The sequence below is a fragment of the Marmota flaviventris genome, chromosome 17 (genome assembly GCF_047511675.1).
Source record: "Marmota flaviventris isolate mMarFla1 chromosome 17, mMarFla1.hap1, whole genome shotgun sequence".
NCBI lineage: Eukaryota > Metazoa > Chordata > Mammalia > Rodentia > Sciuridae > Marmota > Marmota flaviventris.
This window is the reverse complement of record NC_092514.1, coordinates 29,611,270-29,637,704: the sequence shown is the minus strand read 5'-3', so window position 1 is coordinate 29,637,704 and position 26,435 is coordinate 29,611,270. Positions and strand designations below refer to the sequence as shown.

Below are 26,435 nucleotides of genomic sequence, written 5' to 3'. Positions count from 1 at the left end.
ACTACAATATGATTCTACAACATGTGCACTCAGAAAAATGAGAAATTATATCCCATCTATGTATGATATATCAAAGTGCATAAATGTATTCTGCTGTCATGTATGACTAATGAAAACAAATTTAAAATTACATTTTAAACAAATTTAAAATTTAAAAAAAAAAACAGGTGCAGGGCAGATCTGGCCCATGGACCATAGTTTGCTGACTATAGTGTTTGTGAGGTAACATCCTTGCCCATGGGTAACAACTAAAGAAAGACAGAGACTCCTGCCATATGGGGTAGTACACACACACACACACACACACACACGCACACACACATGCATATTACATAAACAGACTACACAGAGCCGTGTACTGTGCCAGTCCAACACCTGGCACAAAGTTCACACTTGTTATAACACGTATGTGTGTATATATATATATGTATTTATTTATTTGATGGATGACAAAATGGATGGGGTGGAAGCATTTAGCATTGCAGGGGTGCAGGACTGTGATCATTGGAAACTTCCCTCCATGTGTCCCTTGGAACATGGTTCTGGGCTTTTATCTGAACAACAATAGAGCTAATATTTGGGGAACTTTGATATTTCACCCTAAAAAATAAAGACACTCTTGGGACATTCTGCTGGAGTTAGGAATGGGAGAAGCATTCCCCACCTTCTCTGGGGATCAAACAATATCCCCCAATGAGACTGCTCTGGGCGGGTGAGATATTAACACAATACAGAGAGTAAGAGCTTCAGCTTTCAACATCGAAGGAAATGTTCTGTTCTCATCAAAGGTGTTTTTATGGACTCCATTTATTCCCAGTAACATGAAGATCAAAGGCAGCAAGGGTCTAAGCTATGTCCAAGTACAGACTTACCCTTCACACTGTTTAATGAAATCAGTGAGAAGTTGAAAGGCAGATGGCTTCCTGTTTGAAGATTCATCTGGGACAGCGGTGGGTGGATGCATGTCTCTCCCCACACACCCAACCACACTTCCCACAGCAGGTCCAGTGCAGTCCTAGGAATGTGCCTGAGCAGGCCCTGAGAGGGTCACACTGCTGACAGGGCACTGGTGTTCCCTGAACAGCCCCTCAGTGGCAGTGGGGCATCAAAAGGCCCAGCATGGAGAGCACCCCAGGTGGGGGTCCCTCACTTCTCCCCTGGAGCCATGGAATCCTTGAAGACCTCAGCATCCTCTGGCTTAAGGGATCCTGCAAAGTGCTTCAGATGAACTTCCTCCGGCTGCGCATGGTGCCTATCTCGAGTGCTTGCATCCCTTAAAAGGGGAACCAGGGCAAAGTTCCTCCAGTTTCTCCCTGAAACTAAAGGATAAAACATCATTGCTACCTTGCATGCAGCAAGACAAACACACATTCACTTTGTGGCCTCACTAATCTCCAAACAGAAGGAGGTCTGGGCATGCTGATGCTTCCTGTGGTTCCTGGATCAGTGCAGTTTTCTCTTCCCTCAGCTGCTCAAGGAGCCTCGTCCATTTGGACAAGTAAGAACCACATGAGAATCCACCCAGGGAGACTCTGCCAGCTTCCATTTATTCCCTGCCATGGTGGGGGATAGAGGAGGCACCCAAAGAGCAACACGGGGCATGAGTGGCTCCACACTGGGTCAGCTCTACAGTAATGAACACCAACCAAAGGATCGGTATTTAGGGTCCAGGACTCACCAGGGCTTAGAAGATTAGGAACTATGCTGAGGAAAACATGTAACACTGGGCCTCAAATGGGGAACTCAAATATGGTCTGAAATCCCAGGGAGCTCCTGAGGAAGACCCAGTTGTCACCCCCATGGTCACTTCTACCCTCTGATCACCTCAGAGGAATGACAGCCAAGAAAGCCCTCTTATTGGCCACCTAGAATCTCACCTCTCTGGAAAACCAGCCTGAACTCACACATATCATCCTCAGGCCACGATGTAGGCCCCTGTGCTGGTATCCAACACTGACCACAGCTCAGAGGCATCAGGCTGCCAGAGGCTAGTCACACTGTGACTACTCCAATTGAAGTTTCCAGACCCTCAGGCTGACACTGGCTTGCAACCCCAGTCTGATCCCAGCACCAACTGCTGATGAAGGATTCTTCAGGGAACCCAGGCATAGAAGCAGGAGGTACATTGTAAGACAGGCCAGGTGCTGTGAGACAGGCCAGGTGCCATGGGGATACCATGGCTTGGTGGTGGGGACACCCAGCCTCAGCACTATCAGCCTAACCCCAGTTCCAGGTCCCTCAGAAGATGAATGGGCCTTCCAATGTTGCTTACCACATTTCTGATGCTAAGACCCTCCACATGTTTCCCTAACTTTTCTACTGGCCCTTCCCTCCTGCATTCCCTCACCCCTTCCTATTGCACACACTGTTTGGTGAGGAAAGAATCCTATTATCTGAAATAGTTGGCTATTCTCCTGCTACAAAGTAGGAAGCAAAATCCTCAAGGAATATTCCCTAATTAATTTTAAGTGGAAAATTAACCGCCCCCCATCTCTTCTCCAATTAATACAGATGTGTGCATCCCTGTCACAGGGTCAATGTCTTTATTAATATCACAGTGAATGTGCAATGTTGTAAACAGCCAACAATGTCATGCAAACACAATAAAAATCATCTGCAAAGTGAAATGCTGCATCTTCTAAAAGATATGGATTTCATGAAATCAATAAGAGTGATATTAAAAACTGCTCAAATCACATGCAAAACCATCTTCAAATAGCTCCCCAGCAAAATTAGTGCAGCTAACAACTGAAGAAGAGATAATCGTCCTAAGTGTTAGGATGTGACACAGGAAGTCCTTCCAATTAGACTCATAGGAACCTCACAGGACTATAGGAGACCTGTGGGAAAACTGATGAAGCACTTGAGTAGTTTTCCAAAAACAAGCTTTTCTTGAAATAGTTCTCTACTTCCAACTATAATGCAGCATCTTGTACCAGATTAGCCATCCTGCTGTAGACAACTATAAAACTGGGCAAATACATGCTGCAAAGGTGTTTGAGTTCGGACAACAGACAGTGAAAACCTGTGAACCTCGAGAGAAGTGAAATTCACAGGCAAGCACTACCATCGCCATGACTATCTGCTTAGAGACAATTTCCCCATTTACAGTGCAGTGAACGGCAATCCCAGCAGAACATGGAACTACCCCTGAGCTGAGGAAGAAGAAATAGGAGTTTGGGGCAACTGAATCAGGTAGACTCCAGGAGGCAGGCATAGGAGAAGAGGAAGAAGGAGTTATGGGGTGGAAGCTCAGAAGGCTTTGAGGTGGCTGGTTCCCCAAAAGTCCTTGGCTGAGATCTGGGCTGTGCTTGCTCATGAGCCTTACTAGAGAGTGGCAGCTTATGGGGTTGAAAGTGAAGCAGAAGTTGGGCGCATACCTTAATCCCAATCATTTGGAAGGCTGAGGCAGGAGGATCACAAGTTTAAGGCCAACCTCAGCAACTTTGCAAGGCTCTGATTCAAAACACAAAATAAAAAGGACTGGAGGTATAGCTCACGGGTAAAGTGCCCTGACTTCAATTCCCAGTACAAGGAGGTGGGGGCAGACAGAGATATTAAAGGTTGAGCAATCCTGGGGAGATATTGCCTAATACTAGGGGAGCCCAACCAGAGTGGAGAGGTCTCCTTACCTTCCTTTAAATACTCTGAGTATCAAGTGAAGACACAAGACAGGTTCCATTTAAAAGTAATGGCCATGATCTAGACTGAGCCTACTCAAGATCCATACTAACAAAATCTAAAACCAAGCTTTAACAAGATCCTCAGTGAAGACAAATTTCAGAGTTTGAGTCCTACGAGTTCAATGGGCTTAGAATATACTTTGGGATTTTCACAAGAATATACTTTGGGATTTCCACAGATCTGCCATACCAACATTTAAAATTAAGCCTACACAAATTCAAGGTGATTCCTTAGTAACTGAACCACTAACTGAATAAAAATTCAATATTCTTTAAATGAAGGTAATAGAATCTGGAGTTCGCACAGTATATTATCTACAATACCCAGTGTACAATTTTAAATATAAAGTATAAAGAGACAGGGGGGATGGAGAGTGGAGGGGGTGGGGAAGGAAGAGGAAGAAAAAATGTAGCCAGCCCATAGTCAGGAAAAATAGCAGTTAAAAGAAACTTACCCCAAGATAACTCAGATATTGGATTTTGCAGACAGAATTTTTAAAGAAGCTACTATAAATATGTTAAAATAACTAAAGGGAAATATAGTTTTAATGAGGGAATAGCTAGGGAATCTCAGCAGAGAAATGAGAAATATTTTTAAAAAATAGAAATTCTAAAACCAAAAAGCCCATTACTTGAAATATGGAATTCACTAGATGACATTAAATGCAATTTGGAGATGGCTATGGAAAGGATATTAAATGTGAACATGGATCAAAATAAATTATTAAATATGAGAAACAAAGAGGAAAAAATGAGTAATAATAAACAAAGCCTCAGATCTATAGGACAATAGCACATGGTCTAATACCCATGTCATTGGAGTCCCAAAAATAAAAGATAAGGAGAGTCAAGCAATGTGTGTAGTTTCTCAGATTTAATTAAACATATTGATGTACAGATCCAATAATCTCAGTAAACCCTAATCAGGAAAAAAAGAAAAACAGAGAAAATCATACTTACGTATACCTTAGTAAAACTGCTGAAAACTAAAGATAAAGAAAATAATTTAAAAGCAGTGGGGGATAGGGAGCAGGAGGGACATACTACATACCCGAGAACACAATCAAATAATGATGACTTCTCCCAGAAGGCAAGGCAAGTGAAGAAACAAAGTGTTGAGATAAAAAAATAAAAATAAAAACCTGTTAACCCAGACTTCCATATCCAGTGAAACAAACCTGAGGATGAAATAGACATTCTCAGGTAAACAAAAGCTGATAGAAAACAAATCTACACTGACAGAAATTAGACAGTTCCCTAGGTTGGAGAGGGTGAAATAGACTACCCAGAAGGTAGTCCTTGAATTTGAAACTGAAAGGACTTCAGGGTGCTTTCTGACATGATGGGAAGGCTCTATATCTGGAGTAGGGTGGTGGTTGACTAAGTGCGCATGTACGTTTGTCAAAACTTACAAAACTGTACATTTAAAATGTGCGTATTTTAAGCTGGGTGCAGTGGCCCACCTGTATAAATACAACTCAAACTTTGTTCTATATAAACTATGTCCACTTCATTTTTAAATAAATGTCCGCAGACCCTGAATTTGTTGCTTACTGTGAAGTGCTTACCATCAAACTATTAGATGGCTTTGCTTTCTGGTCGTAATTTTCCCCAGGGTTTTTGTTGGTTCTTTCTTTATTTATTTTTTTCCTCCATGTGTACCCTTTTCTTAACCCCGCCACCTGCCCCAGGCTTCTGTGTAAAGGAAGTGTTCCCATGTATCTGTCTGTGTCTTCTAGCCTCACAAAGCTGTGACAGCACACATGGGCTATGAGGAGCAGAGCCAGGGCATCCCTGACCCACTGACCATTCCAGGGAGTGGAAAGTGACCTGAGCTGCTTCCTCTGGGCACTGGGGACAGTGCCTGGGCCAGGCTGGCACAACCAAATTGCTGGAACACCAAGTGCTCAGCTGCACAGGCATATACCAGGGCATGTAAGAGCACCCACAGCTGAGTGTGTGTGGATGGCTGACATTTGGGACTGAGATAGGTGGGCTCTCAGGGAGACAGAAAAAGAGACCCTTAGTAGACACACATCCAGATTTAGTTAGATCAACAAAATACCACAGTGTATGTTTATGGCAGACCAACCAGAACAAAAAGCATAATCAATTTAAATGTCACCAGAGTCAAAGACCTACACAATATGTCCACAACTGATTTATGGCTAGACTTCTCAATCAATAAGAAACATTCTGAACCCCAAATAGCAAGTGATTCATATGGGATTTGATCTTCAAAGAAGCTTGCCTGAAAATCTGTACATTTTTTCCCAAAAGAATCATATATATCATCAGAGGACTCAACCCTGGACCCATCATTACTCTGCTCTTCTCTGAAAGGCATCCGCCCCTGCCTTTGGTGTGTGGATACATTTGCTGTCCTTAAATAAATCTTTGCTTGTGTCTTCTTCTAACATATTCTGGAATTATTCTCACAGCATAAATCAAGAACTCACCTGGGCTGAGTTCAGATCCTACAGCCTCCTTGGAGGGACCTCCCTGGGCCTCTGCACAGTGACAGGGCTGTTACAGAGCCCAGGTCCTTTGAGGGGGTAAGAAAGGCCTGCAAGGAGTAGGGGACCCACCTGCCCAACATCAGGCCACCAGCAAAGGGCCCCTCCACACACAGCATGGACCTGCATGCCTTACCTCTGCCTGACCTCAGGGAGAAGCTCAGGGTGCGCTTTACACCCTCACAGTTGCCAGGGTCCTCATTGATGATGCCCACATTGGTGTTCCAGGTGGTCCAGTTTACCTCGTCCACCCTGCAGGGGAGGAGAGAGGTCAGGGAGCTGGCTGCCTCAGGGCCATGTGCAGCTTCCGGATCCCAAAAACCCACTGATCTGAATGGAGTCACAGCTGGTGGAGAGGGCCTACTTTTTGGATAGCACCCCCTCCCTAACCATACCATGAGGCCCAAGGACTTTAACTATTGGATTCCTGCTCCTGGCCTTCCTCACTAGGTGGTCCCTTCTGGACATTTCACATTTTCTAAGATTTAATGTCTGCATCCCTCTTTGCTGAGATCTGAGGTGGATCTCCTATGCCCACTGCTAAGCTCTGGGGTCACCCTCATACCTACAGCTGGCCTACAACAGGTCCCAAAAGATCCTGAGGCAGCCTCTGTACCCACAACTGGCTCCAGGAGGGCCCCTGGCACCCATGACTGGTCCTGGAGCTCCATGGCTTTCACTTCTGCCTGGGCGTTACCTGAAGCACCATCTGTAGTCATCCTTGCCGTCAGGTGTGTACCCCACCTGCAGCAGCTTGCCTGAGCGGAAAGCCTTCCTCATGCACTTTAGGAAGCTCTTCTCCGTGTCCAGGATGGTGATGGCTCTCTGCAGGAAGACACAAAGTGCAGAGAGGCAGAGGGCTCATCAGGGACCACTCTGGCTGCCCATGCTGGATGCCAGGATTCAGCCCCTCCAGAGGCTCTCCCTGTCCCTGATGCCTCCAAGCTGGACCTCAGGGACCTTCTACACTAGGTTTGTCTCCATAGCATGGCAGGTGCACACTCCAGGAAGGGAGCTCAGCCTCCATATCAGGGAGCTGGGATATGGAGTGTCCCAGACCCTTCCCTGAGGAGCTCATGAAAGGACAACCTAGGGTGATAGTTAAGAGCAGGACCTCAGAAGCAAGAGCACCTGGTCTGAATCCTTGTTCTGCTACTTACCAGCTGTGTGGCCTGGAACACAAGTGGCTGACATCTCTGTCCCTCAACACCTTCACCCAAAAATGGGATAGTAATAGAATCCACTCCATTGAATGGGAGAATTAAATGAGATCAGGTGAGCAAAACACTTAGAATAGGACCTATCATTGGGTAAATTCCACTTAATAAGAGTGATTTTTTTTTTTTTTTTTTTTTTTTTTGCAGTAGTTGGGGAAGAAGGTGTGGACCACAGGGCTCAGACAGGAGCTCTTGGAGCTCTTCCCCATGTGAGCTGCACCCTGAGTCTGATCTCCAGTGTCTGCCCCAGATCAAGTTCCTCTGTGGTGGACACCCCACAGGTTTGAGCACTCCATCTCCTTCCCTCCAGGGCTGCCCCGTCCATGGCCAAACAACATCTATGAACACCCGCTAAGCTAACCCAATGCTGTGCAGCCCATGCTCAGCAGAGAACCCTGTGGGAAGGGCATCAGCTAAGGGGTGCCACTGCTCATCCCTGGCCTGGCTGGGCTTTCCACCCCCATCCCAAATACCACAGGAGCTCATGTGTTCAACTATGTGACAGCCAGCAGACAGCCACAGACACCTCCTAGCAGCACACCCCACTGACACACCTGCAGTTTCCAGATGTTCTTGCTCTCCTGTGCAATCTTGTTCACGGTCTCCCCCATGAGGGCGATGAGCATGTTGAGTAGGAGGATGTAGGTGAGAATCACATAGGCCAACAGCAGGATGATGAAGACAGCCTTGAAGTCGTAGTTCTCCGTGAACTCCAGGTCACCCATGCCGATGGTGAACTTGAACAGCTCCAGGCACGTGGAGTATAGGCTGTTGTAGCTGTCGGGTGGCCTGCAGCCAGGAGCCCGCCACCTATGTGATGTGTACTCAGCCGGCTCAGAGTAATTCTTCCCATCCTCGATCAGTGTTACTACCGCTGCAGGCCATGGAGAGAATGGGGGAAACTGGATGGAAGCCAAGTCCCCAGGTGCCCTGACATACAGCCCTTACCCCAGGATGGGTTTGCAGCAGGAATGCTGCTCAGCCATGAAAGACCTGTGTGTGTGGTTTTTTTAAAGTACTCCTTCTTCTAAACTATCAGAAAATTGTCTTAATATACTGCTTTGTTATAATAAGAACTTTATCATTATGTGCTAGAAAAATGTTAAATGTACAAATCAATGTGTACTTGTGAAACTTATTCTCGGGTTTTGAAGCGTGAGGTAGGTGTGTGTGTATGTGTGTGTCTGTGTGTGGGTGTGTGTAGGTAGATAGAGAGTGATTTTTAAATTTGGTAAAATTTGGGGGATCTGGGTGAGGAATACAGATAAGTTATTGGTACTATTCTTAAAACTTGCCATTAAGTATGAAATGAAAAGTTGGAAGAAATGACTGAACCAAAATGCAACGTCACTATAGGCAAACAGCACTTCCTTCCTCAAAAACTACCAAAGCCATCTTATGAATCCCATTTCCAAGTTCTGGGGCTCATTGTGTGTTCTTTGTCCATCCACCCTATGACCCACAGGCACACATCTGTCCATCCCACCCAGCCCGTGGCAGAAGCCTCAGGAAATCAAGGTGAGCTGGAGCCCTCCACCAGCCCCCACCAAGCCCATTACCTGTGGAAAACCCGAACAAGAAAACGAGGTAGACAAACATGAACCGACACAGGTCTCTGAGGATCATCTGTGGGAGACAGCAGACTTATCAGAGGCAAGTCCAGGCCCTGGGAGGAGGCAAGGGAAGGGCCAGGCCCTGGGAGGAGGCCTGGAGCAGAACCAGGGAACATGCAGGAGGCTTAGGCCTCTTTAGCTCAGGTGTCATAAGAGACTCATCCGCCCTTCCCCCCATGGCTGTTGCTCCAGTCAGGAGAGGGGAGCCTAGGATGCAGAGGGGTCAAGTTTCAGGGAAGCCCCGGCACCCAGGACAATCCAAACTGCTTGATTCTTCAAGGATGAGCTGGGAGTAAAACTAGCAACTCCTCAGAAGATACCAGGAGGCTGGACAGAGTCTATGGGACAGTATTTCACCCATGTGGTAAATTGGTTCTGAGGAGAAACCACTTGATTATGGGCACGCACCTTCTCGATCATGACAGCATAGATGCCCATCTGCTGGAAGCCACGGGTGTAGTAGAGCATGTTGGTCCAACCCATTGCCAGGGAGAACACCATGGAAGCCACATACTCCTTGCGGTGGCTGAAGTACAGCACCACAGATCCCAGCATGAACAGGGACTGCACAAAGCTGAGGGTGGAAGAATAGGAAGCTCTGTCTACAAGTAACTGGGAGGCCTGGCACCCCAAGAACAGAAGTCCTCAGGCTCCCTGAAGACTGAGACCACAGGTCATGGAAGGAGCTAAGGCAGGCTGTCCTGCTTCCTTTAGTCCATGTATTCTCAGGGGGAGCAATATCACCACCCCTAAGGGGCAAAATTGATTGGGGGTGGAGGGTCTCATCATGTATAAAGCACGGGTATAAAGTAGTACATATTTTCCTTGATTTGTGATGGGGTTGCACCCTGAAAAACTTGTCATAAATTGAAAATGCATTGAATATGTCTAACCTACTGAACATCATAGCTCAGCAACACAGCACACTGAAGAGTCATGGTGGTTTCCTTTTGTGATTATGGGTTTGACAGGAAGCTGAAGCTCCCTGTCACTGCCCAGCATCATGACAGAGTATCATATGGCATATGGATAGCACAGGAAAAGATTCAAATTAAAAATTTAAAGCACAGCTGGATGAGGTGATGCACACCTAAAATCCCAGCTGTTCAGGAGGCTGAGACAGGAGGATCTCGAGTTCAAAGCCAGCCTCAGCAACTTAGCAAGGCCCTAAGCAACTCAGCAAGACCCTTCTCTAAATTAAAAAAAAGGGGCAGGGGATGTGACTCAGTGGTTAAGCACCCCTGGGTCCAATCCCCCATACTAAAAAAAATAATAATAATAAAAATAAAGCTCAGTTTCTGCTCAATGCATATGATTTGCATACCATCATAATGTCAAAAAAATTTTAAGTTGAATCACTACAAGTTGTGGACCATTCATATATAAACAGACACATAATAATGGTGTTAAAATTTCATGTGGGGGGTGGGAACTTAGTTATGAAAAATGTCTTCAAAAGCAATAATGGAAAAAAGCTGAGAAACACTGCTTTAGCACAACAATCTTCCTGCTTAGTCCCCAAGAACAAAAACCTCATGGGACAACTGATAACCTAAAAGCCTAAAGCCTATGAGGAGGGACAGGCCATGCTCTCCTGAAAACCCATAGCAGGGTTTCTGGCCACACCCTCAGACTCAGCAACAGAGCCAGAGAAAATGTCCCTCAGGTCCTTAGTCCAGTGGACAAGGTGGAAGACATCTAGGTGATCCTGTCATGTCTGTTCTGTGGTCCCTTCTTTCTTATTTATCCCAGGTCTCCTTGTTCCTCATGACCTTCTCCATGAAGTCCTCCTGATTGCACTTACACAAAAGACCACAAGGACAGCCTCACCTCCCATGTGTGTGAGAGAACCCAGCAAAAAGTCTCAACTGTGCTGAGATGGGTCTGCTGAAAACTGACATCCATAAAGAGGCTCATTAAGTGGAATCTGTCTTCTAGTTCAACTGCAAAGAAAAAACATTCCTCAGCATTTACAGAACCCTGGGCCAAATGAGAACTGATGCCAGAGGAAATAGGTAAAGGATTGTCTCTGATGACAAATGGTTTTCCCACATATGGATATGAGGAGCTAGAGAGTCGTGGACAAATGGAAAGTGACTTAGCAGACCCAAGAACCCAAATACAAAGCCAGACATGAGAAAAGCTGAGGAACAACACTTTTAACCTTCAAAAGGAGTTTCAAAAGGCTTAGAAATCCCCAGAGGGGGTAAAGAGGGCCCAAAAATAAGACTGGAGGCCTAAGAAAATAAAACAAAGGGTCTTTGGACCCCAGTTCACCTAGCACCATTGAAAGCATTGATATGTTACCAAAACCAGGGATATTGTGAATTATATACAATACAGGTAACAGAAAGCCCTTTTTTCCCCACTCAGCTCTTGGGAAGCTTGCAGCCAGACTTCTTCCTTCCAGGTAAAAGATTAAAAAAAAAAAATGTCCTATGTGAAATTTGACAAAACCAAGAAGAAAAACTATTTCTAAATAGACTGACTTGTTATTCTCCAATAAATGGTTTGTCTGGATCAGCTGGCTGTGAAGCTCAGAATTGATACTCCCATCCAACATTAATAACTTTCAACCATGGAAGGGGTGGGGATCTCTTGAAAATCAAAAGATCAGTAGAGGTAAGAGACCAGGGGGTAAGAGGCAGTGAGGAAGGGGAGAAGTGCTGGAGAATGATATGGGCCAAATTATATTGTTACATTGTGTGCATGTACCAATATGTAGTAACAAATCCCATCGTTCTGTACAACTATAATGCACCAATAAAAATTGTGGAAAGAGAAAAAAATAGATTTAACTTTTTTTAAAAAGAGACTGCAACTACCTTTCAATTCTCCACTCTTAGTTATAAGCAGATGTCAAGAATTTCCAGATGTTCTGAGGACAATCTCTAATATAAAAGAGAGAAAAAAACCCAAGCAAACAAATGGAAAATAACTTTGAGTAAAGAAAAACTATAAAAAAAAGAAAAAAATTTTCTAAAACAATTTGTTTAATAGCCTCAGAGAAACAAAGAAGATATCACATCCATCAAAGAACAGAGTGCTATAAATAAGGAATGAACAGAATTTTTAAAAGACCACTTAGAAATTTAAAACATGATATAAAAATGATAAACACACTAGAAATATTGGAAATTAAAGTTAATTTGGATCTTCCGGGAAGTGGAGACAAATATAAAGAGAATGCGAAATTAAGAAAATTTAAGAAACCTAATTCAGAGATAGTTCAGGAGATTCAAAATATAAATCATAGGAATTCCAGAAGAGAGACCCAGAAATAATTCAAGATAATACCCCCAAGCAAGAAGACATAAATTTCCAGATTGAAAGATCCCAGTAAATTCTAAAAATACTAGATTAAAAATCAACACATCTGGGGTTGGGGATATAGCTCAGTTGGTAGAGTGCTTGCCTCACATGCGCAAGGCCCTGGGTTCTATCCCCAGCAACCCTCCCCCACTCAAAATCAACCCATCTGTGCCAACATTAGTTGCATATAAATTTATAATCAGTAAAAAAAGAAGAAGAAGAGGTTGGCACCATTGTCAAATGCTATAGAAAAATAAGGTAAATTAGAATTGGGGATTTGACAATTAAGTAGCAAGTGAATTTAGATCGATTTCAGGTAAGCATGGGTAGAAGTTGGCCTATATGAAACTGAGGAATGAGGCAAGGAGGTTGTAGCTTTAGAGTTGTAGAAACCCCAGTGTTGTATTACATATTTTGGGGGTTTGTCCATGATTCCTGGCTCATTAACTCCTTCCAAAAGTGGGTCATAAAAATCCTTATCTTCCCCTGCTTTTCTGTCTTAGATCTGGTCGTAAAGAAATTCTCCAACCTACCTTTCTCTGATAGTCATTCCAGAGGACTCCTGTGCCATATCCTGGAGAGAGGCCAAGAAGAATTTGAAAAGGCCCTTGCTGGCTTTCCCCATCTAATCTATTAGCAGTAGCAATCACGCCTATATAGTGAGGTCTCCCCAACCACCACCACCAAAAAAGGGAAGAAAAACTAAAAGATAGTGTTCTGAGTGCATCCATGAAGCCGAACACGTGGAAGCTTGCAAGAGGGCTGAGGAGAGTTCATCCATATGATGGGAAGGTGGTGCACCCCAACTCCAAAGAGATGAGAGCTCCCAGGCTCAGCCTGTGCATGGGACCCTTTCAGACCTTGCCCTGTGTATCGCCATCTGGCTGCTTATTTGTATCCTTAAAAGTATCCTTTATAATACACCATTAAGTATTAAAAAAAATCAACCCATCTAAAAATACATCATTAAGTTTTAGAACACTAGGAACTAAAAGAAGATGCAATCGATTTACAAAGAAAAAAAGCAAAAACATCTTAATAGAGGATCCAGAATGAGAATGGTTTCATCTATAATACTGGAAGCTAGAAAACAATGGAGAAATATCTTTGAGTTTTAAAGAATTTTATACCAATCAAATTATCGATCAACTGTGGTGATATAATGCAGACATGCAAGATTTAAAAGAAATTTTACTCCTTTCTTGTTCACCACATGCCTTCTCTCCTTGGTTCAAGATGTTCTCTCCTAAAACAAGGGAATAAACCATGAAAGAGGGAAACATAGGGTTTGGAAAATAAGAGAGACAATTTAGGAGAGAAATGAAAGGGCTCTCTCTAAGGTGACAATGAGAGAATGGGAATGATGTGACCCGAGACTCAGGTACATTGAGTGCTGCCATCTCTGTGTGTCCTCTACCATTATACCACCTTTTCTTTTTCTTTCTTTCTTTCTTATTTTTTTTTTTCCTTTTTTGTACTGGGGATTGAACCCAGTACAAAATCACACAGGGGTGATTTACCACTAAGCTACAACTACAGTCCTTTTATTTATTTATTTATTTTTGACAATGAGAAAGGCTGTGTTTATTCATATGCATTCCCTCATCAATTCATAACTCCTGCCTTTTAAACTTCGAATAATACAAATATAATGTTATTTCCTTTGGTTACAGATAATTCCTAAGACATTAGGAATACTTCTTATAGGAATTTTACCAGGGGAATGTCAGTGACTGAAACAGGAAGGCTGGGAAAGGCTTAATTTATATTTCACATACCACTCCATCATAGATGCCCTCACAAATACAAACTATTTACATATATATCTAGCAGCAATATCTAATATAATGTAAATTAATGTAAAAAGATCATTGAATTTATCCTCCATGCAGACATTCCCAAATTAACAGACATTAAAAAAATACCTACCAATATGCATAATATTGAAAAGTGATTCTGATAATGTGATTTATGGGACTGACTTTGAGGAAAATCGTACCAAGAGTCTTTTGGAGGTGTGGGAAGAACACACACACACACACACACACACACACAAACTGAACAAGTGAAAAAGAAGATCACTTTAGAAGAAGCAGAAAAAAGAAGAAATATTATGAAATATAGTAAAGCTCAATCATAAAGAATATTTACAGAGGCATAAAAATACAAACACTAATTACAACAAACAAAAAATTAAAACAAAAAACTCTTCTATAACCACACTGGAAGAATGGAAGAGGAAGCAGAAGGGAAGAAAAATGATAAATCCTTGTTGTGGCACTGACAGGTGTGAATGGTGGGAAGACACAAGATTCAGAGAATAATTCTATAAAATGGGCCCATGGTGCTGAGCCCCACATGCTTTCTTTTCCAAGATGCAATGTACCTGCAGCCCTGCCTGGCCTCGGTGGACAGGCTATGTCTCAGTCTGCAGGAGAAATGCAGGCTCAAAATAATGTTGATAAGAGGAAGCCAAGTTACCCCGAAGGAGGAGGCTTTGTGACCAGATCCTGAAACTCTGGAAGGTAAAAATAGTTCCTCCTAGCCATAAAACCTGTAAGAATGTATCACTAGGAATCCAATTAGAACCAGTCAGCATGGGCCAAGGTGATCTAGAGTTGCCATGACAGTGGGTACTTGAAAGTCTGATATCACCCTGCTGTCAGTCAAAAGTCAAAAGGTGGACATGGGCAGGACTCTCTGGAAACTTCTCTGGGATCCCCAATAAAACTGAAGGGCAAAAGAGGAACATTGTCCCTTTCCTCTCTGAGACAACCCACTCTCTGCCTTGAGACTGTTCCTTTTTCCTTCTCCTACCCCTTCAATAAACTCACTCCTGCTACTCTGAGTGACATGTCTGAAATCTTTCTGACTTGATTGCAAGAATCAGGTTTTGAAAAGGGGTCCTTGAGCTGCCTCCATTTCTTAGAAGGCCCCAGCTCCGTAACATCCTCATCTACTAGCTGTGTAAATGCCAGAAGAAGGAGCCAAAAGAATGGAACGTGCTTAGGGAAGGAGGATTACAGAGAACAAAAATTAGAACAAGAAATTCCTATATTAGATTATAAGCTTTTTGTACTAGTTTTTACCTATATTCAAGAGAAGATTTGATAAAATAAAAATGTTATACATATATATGTAATATATATTATATACACAAAATATTACATATATATATATATATACACACACAATGTGTGTAAACACACATACATTTATGTATTTTTTAACATAATCCCAATGGGTCTTTCTAGGAATAGGTTCTTGAGTTTATTGTCATAACCCTACATAGGAGAACATTACTCCTCTTAAGCAAATCAGTATTGTGCTAACCCTATAGACCTTGAATTTGCCCTTTGGGGCTAAAAAATAAGTATCTCAAGATTAGTGGGAAATAACAGAGTTTATGACCCCTAAGTACAAGCTAACTTACATAGGATTAGAAACCACCTCCTTGCTCTTGCCAGCTATGAAGTCAGAGGCCCCAGGAATGAGAGCAATTTGGGAATGGGAAGAGAGGCTGGGAGCTGAGATCCCGGGAGATGGGACCCTCCCTGTCCAAAAGGCGCCCACCCACCACCACCACCACCCGTGCATGCTGCTGTGTGGAGATTCTAGCTTATTTTATGAAGGAAAGTGGTTCCCTGGGACATCTACATTGTTTTATAGCTGCCTTTGTTTGTCCATCTCTTCCTAAAGCAGTGACTCTCAATAGGAACAATTCTGGCATGTACATCCCATACCAAATGAAGGGCCTTTGGAAATATCCACAGGCATTTTTGGTTGTCAAGGCTGGAGGATGGGGGAAGCTACTGGCTTCTAGTGGGTAGAAGCCAGTGATACTGTTCTGCAATGCACAGGACAGCCCATTCCCCACCACAACTGAGAATTATCTAGTCCAAAATGTCAATAGAGCCAGGTTAAGAAGATCTGCCTAAAAGATGTGATATTCCTTGAAGGCAGGAACCATATCTATTTCATCTCAGTCTTCCAGTGCTAACCCAGTGAATGGCAGAGGAAAGGACAAATGGTTGGAAAAGTGAACAGGCACATCTAACTTAGACTCTGTCATATGACACTGTCAGTCAATCTCAGTAACTGGTACTTATCTGGCACAGAAGGAAAACCCTTAGTACTCATTCATCCCACAAATATTTACCAAGTGCCTTTCATAATTGCTACAACATGTTTAGCAAGGCCCTACCTTTATGCCAGGCCAGGTGCAAGAAAGAGGATGAGTGAGAATGGACTTCTGTCACCTCAGGGACAAAAGAGGTATAAGAGTCAAAGTGTCACTTACAAAAGCATCTCACTGTAGCTATCCACAAATAAGGTCTTCATAGATGGTCGCCTCTGCAGGAAATATTGAATCTGCAAGTGAGAAGACAGAGCAAGGTCCCAGGAAATGTTAGATGTGACTCAATGAGGAGCCCCCAGAATGCTTCCTAAATGCATCATAATGAGACACTGGAGTGTGTTAAAACAGAGATTATGAAGAGTGGAACAGCATGGCTCAGGCTAATGGGGTGACATTATGTGACTTGGAGTGATTTGTTTTAAAAATATAGAGTGGAATTACAACTATACCTAGAAGTAAATTCAGGAAGGAAAAAAAAATCACTAAAATGATATCAATCACTGGGATTTAAAGGAGAGACTAGGAAATTTTTTTTCTAATTGCTTTTTTTCTTACTTTTCTTTAAATAAACATTATAGTTAAACTGTTCTATCCTGCCTCCAGTGCACTTTAATCACCAGATTAGCCACTGGGGCTGAGAGGTCCCCATGAGGACACACACACACTTCCACCTCCTCCCACAGCTTAACCCTCTGTTTGTCATGCTCACGCTCAATAGCTGCACCTGCTGCTGTGGCTTTATACTTTATTATAATACATACTCTGTGAGAAAAGAGAGAGTGTTGTTTCTGCAAAGACAAAGTCCAGTGGTTTGTAAACACTCCATAACAGTGCATCACCAATAAAGCAGAATATTTTAAAAGTAGATATAACTTAGACCAAAAAGACTAGAAGTCAAAAATTATAATCTCAAATTCTGCATTCAGATCTCTTGGTATGCATCTAAGCTCCTCTCTATTATGAAAACATAAATGATATTTTCATTATAGGTTTGGCTTTTGCAGGCACGGTGACATAAAATTCCAAACCATGGACCTGCATCCAAAGAAAAGCCTGCTGCTATGTGAGAATGGCCAAGGAATATGTTTGCATGAGTTTGCAATTAAAATAAAGTAGTTCTGATATATAAGTAGGTCCCCTTCATTGTTCTGAGCTTTAACAGACTGTTTGATGAGTTAGACTATCAGTTATGATCCTATTACTTAAAACATTTCCACCCTATACATGTAATTAAATATTATATTCAAGCTGGGTGTGGTGGCACATGTCTATAATCCCAGCGAGTAAGGAGACTGAGGTAGGACGATTGTAAATTTAAGGATAGCCTCAGCAATTCAGCAAGGCTCAAAACAACTTAGCAAGACCTTGTCTCAGAATAAAATGGATGAGGCTCAGCCCCTGAGTTAAATCCCCAATATATATTACATTCAGTGGGAGGCTGGCCAAGGAGAACCACTACCTTCTATCTCAACAGTGACTGCCCTGGGCCAATGGGGACAGGCAATCCCTGAACCCAATCATCAATGCCTGAAGGAACAGCTTCATATGCACACCCTCAGCAACACCAGCCAGGCCATTATGAATACAATAAATAAAAAGGTGAGTGAGTGATGAGCAATTCCTTTGGCTTTTCATCTCAGTGATAATGAAAAGTCACAGTGTGGGAAAGAATGCTTACCCCTCGGAGAAAAAAGTAGACTCCCCCAGATACAGACAGAATCTCTCCAGTGACTCGGAAATAGTCTCCAACTGTGTTTTTCAGCTTGTAGGGAGGCTGTGAGGTGCAGAGAAGTTGGTGACTCCATTCACTCATTTACTCGACAAACATTTACCAGGTGCAAAGCCCTGTAATTAAGACCCAGCCCCTGCCTGGGAGGCACAGCCTCCAAAAGGAGAGACATAAAGATAATGCATTATTATTATGGGGACACCTGCAAGGAGGCCTCCCTGTGGGACCTGATTTCTCCACAGTGGCAGAGCCCAGGTGCTAAGTGAAGCATGTGTACCATGCTCTACTGTCTCCCAGGCAATGTCCCTGCTCGGAGCTCTGCTTGGCTGGGAGTTGTGTGATGGGACATGAGGAGACATCTCACAGACCCAATGCCATATGAATCCTGCTGCCTTCACTGCCCAGGGTGCACACCTGGTCACCCAAGAGTGTCAGAGTTTTCCAAGGATGAGGAGAGAGAAACCATCCCCCACACACCTAAGTGTGCAGTTTCCACCATTTTCTGGAGTGGATGTTTGATAAGCATTATTAGTTCACTAACTTGTCTTATTAGTACATTTCTCCTTTCTTTTAAAATGAAGTCATTAATTGTTCTTAATAGGTGGATAGAAATCAGGCTTCACCTAACTATGAAACTGAATTTTAAAACTAAATTTAAAAGCAAGATGTCCCAGGGGGCTGGGGATGTGGCTCAAGCGGTAGCACGCTCGCCTGGCATGCGTGCGGCCCAGGTTCGATCCTCAGCACCACATACAAACAAAGATGTTGTGTCCGCCGAAAACTAAAAAATAAATATTAAAAATTCTCTCTCTCTCTCTTTAAAAAAAAAAAAAGCAAGATGTCCCAGAAATAAAAGCAGCAAATTAAGTGTTCTGGGTATTAAATGAGACAGAGTTTCAATTCAAAAACTCAATGAAGTTCATGGCTCTTGATAGAAGTAAAAAAAATATATATCTGGTTTTAAGCTAACTTGATGGATGGCCCAGGGCTGACCAGAAGAAGTAACACAACTGCACTTCTTTCCTGATCTAGGAAACAAATTAGGAGCCACAGAATGCATAAAACAGGGCAGACAAGCAGGGTAGCAAGGGTGTGAGGCCTTCTGCCATCCCAGGACCCTGGACCCAGTCCAGGGGTCAGCTGCTTCCTGACCTGCATTCTTTCTCAGTATCCCCCTCCCAGACAATCAGGGACCTTAGTGGTTACATGCTCAGCCTCCCAGGACCACAAGGCTAAAGGAGAGGTGCCTAGATAGGAAAGGAGTGGGTGCCCAGGATGGCCTGGGACAGGGAAGACTGAGCCCAAGGAAATAACGACCTGTGGATGATCCTTCCACCACTCCAGTGAGCCAGGAAGGAGTCCAGGGCAGGTTCTGGCCCAGAACATGAGGGTCTTATAGGAATGTCCACATCCCCACCCCGTTCCCACCACCAAGGCCCACAGTTAGGCCGCACCAAGCCATCCACAGGCCTATAGTAGGCAGCTGTGGTGAAGACGATCATATACAAGCAGTAGACAAAGAAGTTGAAGTAGAAAATGCGCTTGACGAATCTGTCCCACTTGTCCTGCAGGAGTCGGTTCAGAGGCTCTACCAGGAGCATGTCATGGCGATTCTAAAGGAGCAGAAAGAAGCAAGGGTTACTCCCCCACCAGGAACTGCCTTACACCAGCCCGTGGCACACTCACATCCATGTCACCCACTTCTCAGACCACCCAGCAGCTGAGGGTTACCAGAGGTCTGAACTAGTGGGCAGCCAGTGGGCTGGCTGGCTTTCCCACCCTTGTGACCTTGGTGTCCCCATGTGTACTATGAATGAGGTGAAAATGGACACAACCTAAGTGCTCACTTAAGGAGCCACAGCATTGCTCAACATTCTGAGTCCATTATCCCTGATGACTTATTCCCGAGACCCTTTATCCTTACTGTTCCCATAAAAATGGGAAGAAGCTGGTTCAGGCACAAGGCTTCTGGGGGGAGAGGCTAAAGCGGGGCGGGAAGGAACCTCTGGATTCTTCATTTCACACATTTCCAGCCCTGGATCAGGCAGGGGTGACAATTGCACAGGAAATGTGAAAGGACCTAGCAGACCCTTCTAATAGCAGGAGCCCCATGCCCAGATACTGTCGTTACAAGTATGCTTTGAGGCAAGTCTCATATCCAGAGACTGTTAAGGTTGAGGTGTCCTCAGGATATATGAGCCAAAATCAGTCATCCTGACCTCTCCCAGGCCATGGAGGTCAAGCCCCAGCCCAATGTTGAGCTCTCTCAATGTGGTCCCTGTTCAGTGTCTTCTTGAATACCTTTGGAAACAGAAAGTTCCCTACTCCCTCAAGAAGCCTATGGAGAAAAACTAACTGTAGACATCTATTTTTGGAGTAAAGTTGGCCTTCTGTACTTTCCACAAATGATCCCAGCTGTAGCTGGATGGCCCCAGGACAAGCCCGCACTCCTGGCCCCCGAGAGTCTTTGGAGACATGAAGATGTCAGAGGTAGCCCCAAAGCCATCTCTTCCCCAGGTCAAACTTCTCAGTCCTTTTTTGAAGCCATTTCCTCTCTGGACCACCTCTCTGGGAACTCTTGCATCTGAGACTCTGAGACAGAGGCCAGATCCAGCATGGTGGCCCAAGTGGGGGCCAAAAGGGCAGAGCAGGGAAACTTCACTTTTGCTGGACTCTGCTCCTATAAATATACCCTATGAGACACATGGCAGCCCTTCATTGCTGACAGCAGAAACTCCAGCCCCCAAGTCTGCTTTAGGAGCTTGAAGTATCACCTTAGAAAGAGGAGACAGGTAAGGTGGCTTTTCAAGGCAGTACACAAGATGGCATTGAGACCTTCATTTGGAACCAGAATAATTAAGCAAAATGCCATCCTCACACCTACACAAAGACATTCCAGATAAAGTGCCAAACATAAAATACCTATAAACAAGTAAAAAGAAAATATAGAAAGTATGTGTATAATCTTTCAGTGGAAAAGATCCTCCTTAAGTAAGTCACAAGAGAAGAAAAAGTCACTAGAGAAGAAAAAAGCTGACCAGTCTGACCCTATTAAAATGAGAACCTTTTATAAGAAAAGGATGCCATAAATTAAGTTAAAAGCCAAGAGACAGACTGGGAGAAAATAAAATACTTACAACACTTCCACAGAGAAAGGATTGATTCATTATTAAGGATAACATCTATAAACCAAAACAAAGGAAGCAAATGGTCCCATTGAAATTACAAAGGACTATGAATAGGAAATCACCAAAGAAACATGAAAGGTCTATAAACACATAAAAAAAAAATGCTCTAACTCATGGCAATCAAGAAAATGAGAATTCAGATATCAATGAGATAGCATTTTTGGCTCCATGGTTTTAAAACTAGCTTTTAAAAAAGATTGCTTAGCATGATGCTGCACATCTGTAATCTCAGTGACTCAGGAGGCTAAGGCAGGAGGATCAAAAGTTGCAGGCCAGCCTTAGCAACTTAATGAGACCCTATCTCAAAATAAAAAAATAAAAAGGGTTGGGGATGTGGCTCAGTGGTAAAGGACCCTTGGGTTCCACTCCCAGTACCAAAAGAAGGAGAAGGAGGAGGAGGAAGGAGGAGGAGGGAGGAGGAGGAGGAAGAGGAGGAGGAAGAGGAGGAGGAGGGGGGGAGGGGGGGAGGAGGAGGAGGAGGAGGAGGAAGAATGATGATGATAATATGCAGGTCAGCATACAGTTGTATATCTACAGGTGATAGACACATCCATTGATTCAGTAGCTATGAAAATATTAAGTGAACATACTTTTCAATTTGGCAATTCCAATTCCACATATCTTTCATTGAAAATATCTTAAGCCTATGGCCAAGTGGCCTGCAGCATTGTAGTAGCAAAAACTGCAAATAACTCAAATATCCTTGTATGGACATTTACTCCTTACCCCTACTGTGAATACTAGGCCAAAGTATAGACCCATATGTGCTAGATATAAAACTATCCACAAGACACAATTAAGTAAGAAAATTGTGGGGGGGGGGGGCTTTTCTGCTTCAAGATTATACACATATCCTTCTATACTTTCTTTTCACTCCTTTATATTTCATGTTTGGCATTTTATCTGGAATGTCTTTATGTAGGGATGAGGATAGGATTTTATTCAATTACATTTTGGCCTCAGTGCCAAAATGTAATTAAATAAAATAAAATGAATAGTCCATCCTGCCCACTGCTTTGAAAAGTCACTCACCTGCTTCCTATATCTGAGGTGATGCTCTAAGTTCCTAAAGCAGACCTAGGGGCTGGAGTCTGCTTTCAGCAATGATTTCCATTTATGTAATTAAAATGAAGCTATGTGTTTAGAAAAGGAGGATTGTTTCTACTATGCTCTTCTGAAATGTTCCTATTTTTCTGGTATAAAAATCATCAGGAAAGCATTTGGTAGAAAAGAAGGAGGAGATGAGGCTACAGGACATGGGCCCTGGGCAGTAGGTTTTCACCCTGAGAAACCAGGTAGAGGGCTGGGGATGTGGTTCAAGTGGTAGCGCGCTCGCCTGGCATGCGCAGCACTGGGTTCAATCCTCAGCACCACATACAAATAAAGATGTTGTATCCACCGAAAACTAAAAAATAAATATTAAAAAAAAAAAGAAACCAGGTAGAGCCAGACCAGGGCTAGAGTGAGGCTGGGTGCAACATAACTGGAGCCCTCCCTGGCTGGGTGTCAGTCCTGGCCACTCACAGGGGTCTCGCTGCTGCTGTAGGCGATCACTTCCAGCACTGAATTCTTCTCACAGGTATCGATGCAGGACAGGTCATAGAGTGAGGAGTGCACGGGCCCATAGGCCCACTCGGTGAACTTCCTGGACAGGTGTCTGCACTCAGGCTCCTGGATCTCCCTCTGGAGAATATAGGCCAAGACCTGCGCTGGGCGTAAGAACAGGTTAGAAACCAGCTGGGAGCCCAGCTCCACAAAGGCTGCAGCTCCGTGCAGTCAGTCCACGAATGCTGCTGGGAAAATCAATCTTTTCCCACCCAGGCAAGCCCCCACCTGCTCCTGACCACCACCAAAATGGACCTGCTGTTGCCTCAGACTCTAGTGGCAGCCACATCAGACCCACCACATCTGGGCCCCTAGTTCTACCATCCCTCAGTGAAGGACAGCCAGAAAAAAGAAAAGAAAATCGAAGAAATAAAACCAAGGGCATAAAGTCAGACTCCTATGAGGCTCAGACGAGCATGGACAATCTTGCAGAATGCCCTGGTATTGAGAAGCCCCTTTCCTCCAACTCCCAAGAGCCCCAACCCTTCCATCAGCCTTCTATGGCCTGGCATCATCTATATACCCCCATTGGATTTGGACTTGGCCTACCCGAAACCATCCCCTCAGGGCATTCCCTGTTACCATAAAACCATGCTTGCCATGGAAAAAACACCAACAGCAACTTTTTCTTTCTCTCCCTAGTTTCCGCCAACCCTATCCCAGTTAGGCCCCAGCCCCACCCCGACCCCAGGGAAATGGAGATACTGAAGAGTTGGAAATCAGAAACGGCCATGTCTGCTTTGCTGGTTTTGCTCAGCAGCTCACAGTCTCTCTGACTTACTCTAATAGCCCCATGGGCACACACCATCCTCTCCCACACCACCCACACCTTGAGCTGTCCCCAACTCAGGATAAAGTTCCCTCCCTACCCCAATCTTCCCACTGCTGGCGGCCAGAGCCAACGGTGTGAGCCCCTTCTTGTTGATGAGTTCCTCCAACTTCAATGTAGGGTGGAGCTTGGCTCCCAGGATCAGGATCTCGTTGTACATGCTCGTCACAAACTTGGTGTTGTCGGCCGTATTGTCTGCTACCTCCACCAGGGCGTGTAGCACCGTGTTGCCAACTGAGTCCCTGGCGCTGATGTCGGCCGGCTGCCAGGAATTCTGCAGCAGGAACTTCACAATGGCCAACTGGTTGGTGCACGCAGCCAGGGAGAGGGGCAGCTCACCTGCAGCCAACACGGAGCTCATGGTGAGACTGGTGGTCCCTGAACCACAGGGCCTCCAACTCCCTCTGCCTCAGCCTCTGACTCTGCCTCTGCCTCTGCCTCTGTCTCAAACATCCCATTAGCAAAAGTGAAAAAGCCAAGTGTCTGCCATATGGCATTCCTACCAAAGTAAAAGCCAGGTCGCCCCTTGGTTTTCTTGAAGAAGTCCCCATTTGCAGCAGCCTGGACATCTGCTCCATTCTCCACCAGGAGGGTCACCAGTGCCATGTTCCGCCTCTCAATGGCAATGTGCAGTGCTGTCTGGCCTGTGGAGGATGCTCACAGTTGGCTTTGTGATCATAGTCCTGTGGGGGCTGGGACAGGTACACCCAGGAAAGGGCCCTGGGCAGGCAGCAGCTGCTACTGAAGGAACAGGACAGAAAGTATGTCAATGACCCCTCCCCACCCCAGAAGACCAAGCCAGGATCCTCAAAGGAGACCCAGGAAGGTCTTGAGACAGGATAGAGACTCCTGAGAACAAGAAGTACCAGATTGCAAGGTACAGTTGTCAAAACTGCCCAGGGGCAAGGAATGGTAGTAGAGAGGCCAAAGGTCATGACTTCCAGGGCCAGGGACCACCAAATCAGCAGGAGGGAGGCAGGGACCCCAGGGCCAAGGGAGGAAACTGCAGAAGATGAAGGCAGCCATCAGAACCAGGAGAAACCAACAGTGGCTGGTACAGGGAGTCAGGAGCTCAGGGGAATAAGAGCCCCCCTCTGGTTCCAGGTGGACTGATCCATGCCCAACTCTGCCACCCTCCTCACCCTTGTAGTAGCTGTCTGTGTAGCTGGCATTAACAAACTCCTTCAGGCTGTCTGTCTGCCGGGCAATGTCCAGGAGCAAAGAGATGGTGTCATTCTGCCCATTGTGCAAGTTGAGCATGGCTTTCAGCAAACAAGTCTTTCCTGTCTCGGGGTCTGAAAGACAGACTGAGAGTCAGAGCAGACCTGGGCAAAGGGCCCCTCCCAGGAAGCCAGCCCTCTGAGGTCCACCTTTGAACTCGCTGTCCGTGAGGCGCTTCCTGCTCTTCTGGAGGAAGGGCAGCAGGCTCTCCAGCTCCTGGCAGTTATTCTGAGCAACAGCATCAAATATACTCCTGCGATCGTAGAGCTTGAGGGGCTTCTCAGCACCAGCAGAGACAGAGTCCTGGGACAGCTGCCTGAGGACAGATAAGGCCTTCATCACATACCTTCATGTCTCCTTGGTCCAGGGGCATTTGTAGCTTGCCAGGAAAACATGACCAAACCCCAAGGCAAACCAAAAGGAAAATATATATATATATATATATATCCCAAAGTCACACCTCAGCTTAGGTGACCTTCCAGGATTCCAATGTAGCAGGGACCCTTGGTGTATGTGTCTCCCTTCTGTCCCCACACTGTAGGTGTCATTGATAAAGACTTCACCACTGCCACCTCCGCTAACACCCAGCTCATTTGCTTCTCTGCTGGGGCTCAGGGGGTAGTAACCTGGAGGGCTCTGGAGGCAGGGGTTTGCATAGCCCCTGCTAACTATAAAGGCATCCTACCACTGCCCAGAAATCAGCCAGCCTGTGAGTCCTCCCTGCCTTGCTCTGGAGAATACAGGAGGGCTGATGAGCTTCTCACTGGAGCTTTTTTGTCCTAAAATCTCCTGACCTTGAGTCAAGTGTCTAGGGCTGGTAAGCATTCCAGGCCTGAATTCCTAGCCATCAACGGACAACTAGGATCAGCATATACACCAACAACAGTAACCAGGAGTCCCAGGGGTCTTAAGAGTGCAGACTCTGGGGCAGACCACCTCCCAAAGCTCTTCAGCTTCCCAGATCTGTGGCCTTTAACCTAGAAGTAGGACCACTTGACTTGTATCCATGATTGGGCCTGCTGCCCCTAGAGCTGGTTGGGACCCTGGCAGGGAGGGGACTCTAGACTTACCTGGCACAGGTGAGAGCATCCCCAGGCCTCTGGATGATGACAACTGAGCTGACTGTGATGGTTGGGCAGGAGGCCAGCTCACCTTCCTCATAAGAGCAATCCATAGGAGATGCTTCCTCCGAATCACCCTTCCCAAAGAGCCGAGTGCGGCTCTTGGTCGTGGAGAAAATGTGAGGCTTGGCTGGAGATTGCTTGGAGTTAGGGTCTCCATCAGGGGGGTCTGGGCAGGAATCTTCGTGGGGTGGGTCCTCAGACTCACCTGAGTCTACGTTAGCCCACTTCTTCATCCTTGCCAGATCCTCTGTGGATCAGTA

General features: G+C 44.9%; 1 protein-coding gene across 1 annotated transcript; it reads right to left on the bottom strand.

Moving 5' to 3' along the window:
• Positions 1-438: 438 nt before the first annotated feature.
• Trpv1 (transient receptor potential cation channel subfamily V member 1) lies at positions 439-26,435 on the bottom strand. Its single transcript, XM_027922654.2, has 15 exons — positions 26,122-26,435; positions 25,201-25,367; positions 24,973-25,125; positions 24,334-24,474; positions 23,871-24,169; positions 22,921-23,100; positions 19,663-19,821; positions 18,158-18,253; positions 16,642-16,712; positions 9,438-9,603; positions 8,976-9,042; positions 7,971-8,290; positions 6,897-7,024; positions 6,336-6,451; positions 439-1,319 (listed from the first exon to the last, which is right to left on the bottom strand). Exons 1-15 carry the CDS (start codon positions 26,406-26,408, stop codon positions 1,147-1,149), a joined length of 2,523 nt encoding a protein of 840 aa, XP_027778455.1. The 5' UTR covers positions 26,409-26,435; the 3' UTR covers positions 439-1,146.